This window comes from Myotis brandtii, unplaced genomic scaffold (genome assembly GCF_000412655.1).
Source record: "Myotis brandtii unplaced genomic scaffold, ASM41265v1 scaffold743, whole genome shotgun sequence".
In the NCBI taxonomy this organism is placed as follows: Eukaryota; Metazoa; Chordata; class Mammalia; order Chiroptera; family Vespertilionidae; genus Myotis; species Myotis brandtii.
Window position 1 is genome coordinate 1772780 of NW_005370960.1, and position 9130 is coordinate 1781909.

The 9130-nt window shown below is 60.6% G+C and overlaps 1 protein-coding gene across 1 annotated transcript in view; it reads left to right on the top strand.

The window, feature by feature from the left end:
• NUDCD3 (NudC domain containing 3) overlaps nt 1-9130 on the top strand; it is a 40174-nt gene that overhangs the window by 25044 nt on the left and 6000 nt on the right. Inside the window, exon 3 of the mRNA XM_014530541.1 lies at nt 4601-4733. Coding sequence (XP_014386027.1) covers nt 4601-4733 — 133 coding nt within the window. The remainder of the gene's footprint in view (nt 1-4600; nt 4734-9130) is intronic.

Here is a 9130-nt window from a genome sequence, read left to right on the forward strand (position 1 = left end):
AAAAAAAAGTAAGTTACAAGTGTGCCCTGGCCAGTGTGCTCAGTGGTTAGAGCGTCAGCCCATGCACCGAGGGCCCGTGGGTTCGATTCCCGGGCGGCCACAGACCTGGGTTGCAGGTCTGATCCCCGGCCCCAGTCGTGATGCACATGGGAGGCAACCGGTTGATGTCTCTGCCACATCCATGTTTCTCTCCCTCTCTTCCTCCCTTCCTCCCTCTCTCCCACGCTCTTTAAAAATCAATAGAAAAACAGCCTCGGGTGAGGATTAACAATAAAAAAGAAGTTACAAGAGAGTGTGATGAAAGTGAGTTCTCCCTAAAGGCAACCGTGGGTCATGTTTTCTTTTGTAAACTTGTGTTTTATAACATTTTTCACGTTGGCCCATGTTTTCCTGTCACGTGATTGCTGTGTGTGGACTCGGTCGCGTCCATGGGGGACAAGCAGTAGCAGGGACCTGTCTCCTGCTGCCAGCGTGTGGTGGGCGTGGCTGGCCTTTCCCCCACGGCACTGGCCCCTGCCCCTGCCACAGTTGGGAACCCGCCCGATAAGCCCAGTATTCACGGCTGTCCCAGCGGACTCCTGGCTGCCCTGGAGGGAGGTCTTGGGAGGGCCTGGGCGCGCCCACGCGAGGGGACGCTGACGGAAGCAGGACCTTTTGCCCTCAGAACATCCCCCGTGGCCGCACGTCACCCCGAGTCCCCTGGGGAGTGTGATGAGGTTGTTCCTGGCCTGGCCGTCACCGCGGTGCTCCGTGAGGGTGCTGCCGTGCTGCTGGAACAGGCGCATGGACATCTGGACAGGTTCCCGGACGGCCTCCTGCGTCACAGGGCCAGGCTGGGCCATCTGGTGGGTGGCAGCCAGGCCGGGTGCCCTGGCCCCTTTCTCGGCCGCTGTGAGCTTTCACCTCGCTGGCTTTGTGGGAAACGCCACGCCCTGTGTGTGTGCTGGACGTGACTGGCTGTGCAGGTGACTGTATTTTTCTTTTCCTCTCTCTGTTCACATCTGTCTCTGTGTTGGCCATTCTTCACTGAAATGCATCCACCACTGGAGGACGCGACCTGCATCTCCCCTCCCCCAGGCTTTTTTTGGAAATTAAATTTTCTATGAGAAAATCTGTTGAAATTTTCTTTGGGACTACGTTAAATTCATGGTTCGAGTCAGAGATTTGACATGTCTGCATTGAGCCTTTCTTTCGAAGGGCAGGTGTGCCTTCTGTATTCAGTCTGTGTTGCCCTGTAGGATTGTGGTTTTATTCAGTCTGTGTGTGGTGGGGTTTCCAGCCGTGTCTCAGGCGGTTTCCTTAGATTCTCTGAGGATGCAGGCTGTTTGGTACTTATTGTAGCATTTTAGTGACAACAGCATTTGGAAGTAAACTGCATGTTTAACACTTAGAACCTTAACCACAGCCGCACCTCTTGGTCCTGCGGCCGCAGCTCAGTGTGGGCTGCAGGCGTCAGAGGCTGGGAGCCACTTGCTGAGCCCCAAGGCAGTGGTGCCCAGAGTCCCCAGGTCTGTTTATTGTGCGTCTTTAAGACACTTTCCACTTTTAGAAAATCCAGGTGCCCCAAAACGTTGAAGAAATCACACAGAGACTGCCCATGTTCTGCTGCAGCCACCCGAGGGCCTCATTCCAGCGTGTCCTTTCTCCTGGGCCAGGTGTGGCCTCCTCCCTGCATGGGGCCACCTCCTCCCTCCACGGGGCCACCTCCTCCCTGCACGGGGCCACTCCTTGCACGGGGCCACCTCCTCCCTGCACGGGGCCACCTCCCTCCATGGGGCCACCTCCTCCCTGCACGGGCCACCTCCTCCCTCCATGGAGGCCACCTCCTCCCTGCACGGGGCCACCTCCCTCCACGGGGCCACCTCCTCCCTGCACGGGGCCACCTCCTCCCTCCATGGAGGCCACCTCCTCCCTGCACGGGGCCACTCCTCCCTGCACGGGGCCACCTTCTCCCTGCACGGGGCCATCTCCTCCCTGCCTGGGGCCACATCTCGTCAGTCGGACTTCTCTCTGCAGCTGTCCCTGGACAGGGTGGTTTTCTGTGATGTTTCCTGTGGCTGACAAGTTACTGTTTCTCCTTTGTAGCAGCTAAGTGTCTAGTGGGAAGAGGCTTAGTAAACATTTTGTTTCTCCTCAGGGGTGCCCACTGCTAGCACTGGCACAGGGGCTGCTGGGGCGGCTGTTCCCGCCCTCTGGGCTGGGATTGTGCTGTGAAGAAGGGCTCGCTCACGCCTCCATGTGGAACGGGGCAGGCGTCATGGTAGCACCCACCCCTTTGAGGAGGTCAGCTTCTCAGCTTAGGACCAGGCCGTTCCTTCCGGGACCAAACCTGCTGGTAGAGTCGCCTTTTCCCCCTTGGCCCTGCCTCTGGGGTCCCCGGCTCCCGGGCTCCCTGGTCCCCTCGCCATGCCACCTCCCGCAGAGCTGGCCTCGCTCCTGGCCGCACTCCGACAGGTGCCTCCTTTCTGGCGCAGGCAGTGCCGGTTCCTCCTCCCAGGCCTGGGCACACCCGTCCCCGGTCGGCTGGGACCATCAGCGGCTGGGTCACGGGCCAGTGGTTTGTGGCCAGGACAGAGGGGGCCCAGGCTCGCCCGCCAGCCCTAACCCCCCACCACCTTCTCTGCCTGGGCCTGGGAGGCCCACCAGCCCTCCCGCCTCCCCAGCCGCCTCCTTTCCTACTTTGCCCGTTTCTGCGTCTCCTCGGATGCTGAGCTTTTACTCATCAGACCCTGGTCACCTGCAGCAGGACTTGGACTCCCTTAAAAGGGACGTTTCCGTGTCTGATGCCAGTGTCAGGAGCAGGCAGGGTGGGCTCGAGCCACCCCGCGTGGCCTGTGTCCCCGTGTCGTCCCCAAACCACCGTAGGCCCGGCTGGTGAGCAGCAGAGTCACTCTCCCCTCGAGGACAGCGTCCCCCCAAGCTGACAGCCTCCCAGGGGGCGAGGCCGGAACTGTGAGTTGGAAGTTGGATGTAAAGTGGGGGTTTCAGAGTGACAGTGGGGTCCTGATAGGACTGGGTGGGGCTGTCAGGATGGGTAGAAACTCAGGGCTGTGACTTTGAGGTTCACTCGGAGGCCAGGTGAAAACTGGGGTGAGTCACCTCTGTGGGCACATTGGACGCCCCTCGGGGCAGTAGCTGGCTGCGGGGGGGGGCGGGGTGTGAAGAGGGCGGGGAGACAGGGACGAGAGCTGGGCCGTGGCTGCGGCGTCTGGTCTGTGCCTGCTGAGTGGGTGGTGCGTGTCCGCATCTCGACGTGACCACCCACTAGGCTGTCTCCAGGCTCTGCTTCCGCCGGGGCCGGGGCCGGGTGCCCTCCCGTTCCCCTGGAGGTTGGAGTGTGGTTTTCTCCGTCTCGGCACTGCTCCCTTCGGAAGTCGTCTGGTGATTGGAATCGTTTCCTCATTTTGGATGACGAGGAGTAGAGAATGGAGTTAAAAGACTAAGAATTCCGCATTCTTCAATGGTTATATTTATGGAACAGATGACCTACTTTTTGTTTTAAATGTATATCTCACTTTTACATAATTGTAAAAAATTGGAGTGCCTCTTTCCCTTGTTAAAATAATTAACATGATGTAAGGAAACGTCTCATGTAACCAGGTCTCATTTTTAGTCGGTTGGGGAGTTCATAGTAAACACCGGTGTGTTCACGTTGGCAGAGCGTCTGATCGGTGGTCAGAGCAGCGAGCACGCGGGCACGTTACGCGAGATCCCAGGTACCCTGCCTCCTTTATTTCGGTATAGAATCACTTAGTTTTTTCTTGTTGTTTTTTGTTTTTGTGAATCCTCACGAGAGGATATTTTTTCCATTGATTTCTAGAGAGAGTGGAAGGGAGGGGGAGAGAGAAAGAAACATCAATGTGAGAGACACATCGATTGGTTGCCTCCCACATGTCCCCTTGACCGGAATTGAACCAGTGACCCTTTAGTCCGTGGGCACTCTAACCAATGAGCAACGGACCAGGGCAGGACTGGGGACATTTGATTGTAGTGATAAGTCTAATCTTTTTTCCCTATTTAAAATTTTTCTTTTTATTTCAGAGAGGAAGCGAGAGGAAGAGAGAGAGGCATCAATGATGAGGGAGAATCATTGATGGGCTGCCTCCTGCACACTCCACACTGGGGATCGAGCACAAAACCTGGGCATGTGCCCTTGACAGGAATAAACCCTGACCTCTGGTTGACAGGTCGACGCTCAGCCCTGAGCCACGCCGCTGGCCGGCAGGGAGCCATGGTTTTGTTTTATGACCTCAGGGTGTGAACACGCCTGTGCTCTGCGCCCTGTGGACACTGCTCTGGGTGCTCGCATTGTCCATCTGGGCCAGCAGCAGCCTGTAAGGGACCCTCTTCGTCTGAATGAGGGTCTTGCTCTGGGGTCTGGACGGTTCCGGCTGCCGGGCCTGGTCCTGTGGGTGAGGACCTCTCTGGGGAGGGCTGGCGGCGACGCTGAACTGTGGTGCCAGCTGTAGGTAAAACGACTGATGCTGGATTTTAAAAAGAAACTCACAGGTAACAGCATTACCCAGGAGGCTTGAGCCACGCGTGGTGAGGTGTGAGGGGCTGTGGCTGGGCTGGCATCTGACTTGTGGTTCTTCCTCAGGGGACAGGAGCAGTTCCAGAGAAACCCCGACAGCTATAACGGAGCCGTGCGGGAGAACTACACCTGGTCCCAGGACTACACCGACCTGGAGCTCAAGGTGCCGGTGCCCAAGCACGTGGTGAAGGGCAGGCAGGTAAGGGGCTCTCCCAGCCGCTCCGCTCGGGCACAGGTGTCCCCAGCCCCCCCCCCGCCCCCCCAGCCACGCCAGCCGGGTGTGGGACCCCTCGCCCCGCCTCCTGTGCTGGGTGGATGCACCTGAGCTTCGCTTGTACATTGCAGTCTCTTGGGTCATGGCGTTCAGTCTCCACAGAAGACAAGGTGGGCAAGGCCGCTTCACAGTGGGGAGCGCGTGGCCGGGGCTGAGCAGCCGAGCGCTGGAGGGACAGGTGGCCCCAGGGCTGTGGGGGACAGGCGGGCGGCGTTTTGCTCGGCTGGCGCTGCTCAGGCCCCGTCCCAGCCGCCCTGGCCGTTGTGGGGCGCGGGAGGGCGCAGGGCTGCTCGGGCTCGGGGTGTGGCCGAGCCTGTGTGGGTGGCACCGGGACTTATGCAGTGGAGGCATTTCTGTGACACCACGGACTTAATTTACACTCGCCTCCCTTCATCTCTACAGTTTGCATTTCCCTCCCCCGTGGTGTTTTTCCACGGCATCTCATTATGCTGTGACCTCCTTTTAACAATTCTCGTCTCCGTTTCTTGGTGACCTGAGTGTTGGTCGCTGAGAGCCGGCGAGCTGAGTGCAGCTCTGGTTTGCTGACCTCAGGGTTTCTTGGGGCTGCCGCTTCCTTCGGGGCCGCGCAGCCGTTCCCAGGGGCCTCCGCAGCGACCCGTCAGCAATGTGTATTTTTGGTCTTTGTCCCTGGCACCTACCAGGTGCCATCCTGATGGCGGTGTGACTACAGCAGCGCGCAGGGGGTTAGGGGCAGCACGGGGTGCAGGGGGAGGTGGGGCCCCGAGTGTGGGGTCCTGGTTCTCTTCTCCAGCAGCTGCAGGAGCCACAGGCGAGAAGCTGGCCGCCTCCGCCCCCTGGTCTCCGTGGCAGGGGCCTGCCCGAGGGCGGAGGCGTGCAGGGCGGGTGTCCTGCTCATAGGCAGCCCTTCCGTTGTTTGTCCTGGTGCGTCTGAAGGAGACTTCTCCAGGCGGAGCTCGGGTCTCAGGCCTTAGAGACGTGGCAGGTCTTTGCTTTGTCCACTCTGCTTGCCTTCCTCAGGGTAGCCATGGCGACCGCGATGCCAGCCGGCTGGTTACCAAGCTGGCATTTTGCAGATCCTAGGGTTTGATGCTGGAGAGCTGACCTCAGAGCATCTTAGTGTAAAGGCTCATTGCAGGTGAGAAAGCTCCCAGAGGTGCAGACTAGGCCACACCAGCCCCCTTTCAGCCTGGGCCACACTGACCGGCAGCGGGTCCCTCCTCGCGCTCTCCTTCCTCTAGGGGGTCCTGCTGACCGGTGAGGCCCTGCGGCCCTGGCTCACGCTGTGCTGCGCCCTCCATGCCCTGGGAACTTCCGGAATCACGCCGGCCTCTGGGCATGCCCTGCCTGAGAGGCTCAGCCCCTGCTCGAAGTGCTGCTGGAGTTTGTGCCAAAAGCTCTTGGAAAGCTCGTGGCTGCAGCAGAAGCATGGGAAGGCCCTGCTGGGAGCTCCTGATGGAGCGGCTGCAGGCTGCACTCCTGCGTAGAACGTTTTTAAATACATAAGGCGGCTGCTCGGGGTCTAGCACGTGTACAACCACAGGGCCATCTGGACCGGCCGGCCCGCTCGCCATCACGGCAGGTTCCCCGGGGCCTCTGGCGGGTGTTTCGTGCGTCGCCATCAGCATGAACCTCTATGGTCCCTCCCACCTTCAGCACAGACCTGTTCCCAGTCCAGGCCTGGGGGGAGCTTTCTGAGTCTGGTCGGAAGCAGCCTGGCGAGTGGGGTCCCCGGGTGTGTAATGAGCTTTGGAGGAGCTCCGTCCCCCGTCCCCGGTCCCTGTCCCCCCCCTCCCTCGGGGCTGCCAGGCCCACCTGGACGGGCTACAGGGCAGAGGGCGAGGTGGGTGAGATGTGGCAGCGCCCGCGCTTCTGGCCGAGGCTTCCTGCCCGGGTGCTCCCTGGGCTCTGCCTGCCTTCGGCAAGTCCCCAAAGCTGAGGAGCCGTGGGAGCCCTCCATGCAGAGGCTCTTGCTGCTTCCTGTCCTCACGCTGCCACGTGCAATGCCCTGCGTCTAGGTTTTTGGTTTCCTGCAGTTTCTCGCTGCCTTTTATTTCTCTTGTCAAAAATAGCGAGCTTTCCCGGCAACTTGAGAAGTTCTAGACCCCCAGGTGCTTGCTGTCTGGCAGGCGCTTTCCTCCTGAGCTCCCCGGGGGGAGCTCTCCCCTCCAGCCGCCTGCGCCTCTCGGTTCAGGTTGCTGTTCAGCCCTCCTGGTCTCTGGGTTTGCAGTGTCCTGAGATGTAACTGACAGGAACACGGTCAGGACAGGGTGTGTGACTGGACCTGCTTTGTATTGAGAAACTAGAGGCCCGGTGCATGAAATTTGTGCACAGGTCGGGTCCTTAGGCCTGGCCGGCAATCAGGGCTTATGGGGGCCTTCCTTCCCCGGCTGCTGGCTGCTGGCTGGGGCCTTCCTTCATTCCGTGCTGCCCCTTGGTGGTCAGCACACGTCATAGCAAGCGATCGAACTCCTGGTCAAACTCCAGAGGGGACACTTTGCATATTAGCCTTTTATATAGAGATGATGGCACAGTTAGTGACCATTGTCTTCCTGTGAGGAGACCTTTGAGATCTCTCTCAGCCCCACGCAGAGCTGCCAGCCTTTGGGCGCCACGGCCAGGGCTGCCCGCCTCATGCCTGCCAGTCAGTGCCTTGTGCTTGCCACTCGGTCCTCCTCGGTCTGTTTTCATCCTCGTAACTTCCTCACAGTGATGCGGGGTCAGGTGTCTGGGTGCCGGGTGTGGTTATGTAGTTTGGGTGCAGGCCACCGTGTCGGGAGATTTCAGCCTGTCGGCCTCCGTGGCCCTCCCGCCAGCAGCCGCTGTGGGCCCCCAGCCGGGAGGCACGCTTTCCTTCAGCTCTGGAAATTGTCTAGTGGCTGCCACAGCGTCCGCAATGCAGGCTCGGCCTGGCCTGGCCTCTGCCTTCATCCGTCTGACTCTATCTTCCGTGTCTCTGCTGAGGCCTGTGTGAGCCACTGCATTTTAGTTCTGAGTGCTCTTTCTGCCCGACTGTTCTTATATTTCATCCTGGTTCTGTAGAGACCTCGCTGAAGGCACACGTAGGAAGCGTGTTCCGAAGCCTGTTTCCTGGCGAGCTCTGCAGGGTTTGCGTCGTTTCTCTCCCCGACTGTCTCCATGTTGCTGGTTTCCTCCCAGGATGCAGCCGCCCTCCCTGTGGGGGTTTTGGTTGAAGTGTGTTTATTCCCCAGCGAGGGTGCAGGCCGGGTGACCGCTGCGCTGCGTCGGGCCGAGTTGGGGACGGTCGCCCTCGTGCCGCGCAGGCCCTCCGCCGGCTGCTGGGCTTCTCCGGGCGCTGCCCTCGTGGCCGTGGCCCACGGTGGTGCCTGTCCCTCCCGCCCTCCGTGCCTGCTGACCACAGGGGAAGCCCAGGGGCTGGGGGCTCATCGCCCGCTGCCCGTGTCCCGGCCTCCGCTTCCTCCCCGGCCTCATCTGTGGCTTTTCTCTTTGTGCTCCGTCCTGTCGTCTCCGGGGGTCACAGGTCAGGAGCGGTGTGGTCCCAGGGTGACGTCCTCACCGGGACTCCTGGGTGTCTGCTGTCGGCGCCTGGTGCCCGTGTCCCAGGAGCAGGACGAGAAGCTTGCCCAGGCTTGGAATTGCGGCGTTCTCTGCAGCCTGCGGAGGGCGTTCTGTGTACTCGCTCCTGCGCAACCAGGACCTACGAGCCCCGACCGGCTTTGGGTGTTGGCTGCAGTGCTGTCCAGTCGGGGAGGCCTGTCGGCCGTGGTGGTCGGATCCCAGGGGGGGTGGGGGGCTGAGCCGAGGCTGTGCAGAGCCCACTGAGTGGAGTTCTTTCTCCTGGAGCTTGGGCGCCCCCCAGCCTGCATGTGGAAGGCCCCTTCGCCCCCAGGGTCTCCCCGCCTCCCCTCTTGTTCACAGCCCCGTGGGGTACAGAGTCAGTGCTGCTGACGCCGACAGCCCTGTGCCTGAGTGGCTTGTTTCAGGCCTTTCACAGGCGTCTCGTGGGCAGTGACCAGGGGAGGGCTGTCCCGGGGCCGTGCGGTCAGCTCCCATGTTGGGCAAATGTTACGAAAAGGTGACCACATCGTAAAGCACCAGGTTTTAGGATTTAAAGAGCAAGTGAAACAGGCAGGTCCGAGTGCTTGTCCTCTTCCGGTTACTGACCCGGTGACCTGGGCGTGGGGCCGACCGGCTCGTGTGGGCCTCATGGGTTGGAACCAGAGGAAGGGCCAGGAACGCGGCTTGCAGAGCGGTTTCCCAGGGACAGGCACAGAACCCCAGCGCCTGGCCTCAGGTGGCAGCGGCCTGTGGAGGGACAACCAGGGTCGGTCCTCCTGCCACAGAGGCTTGTGGAGGGAAAG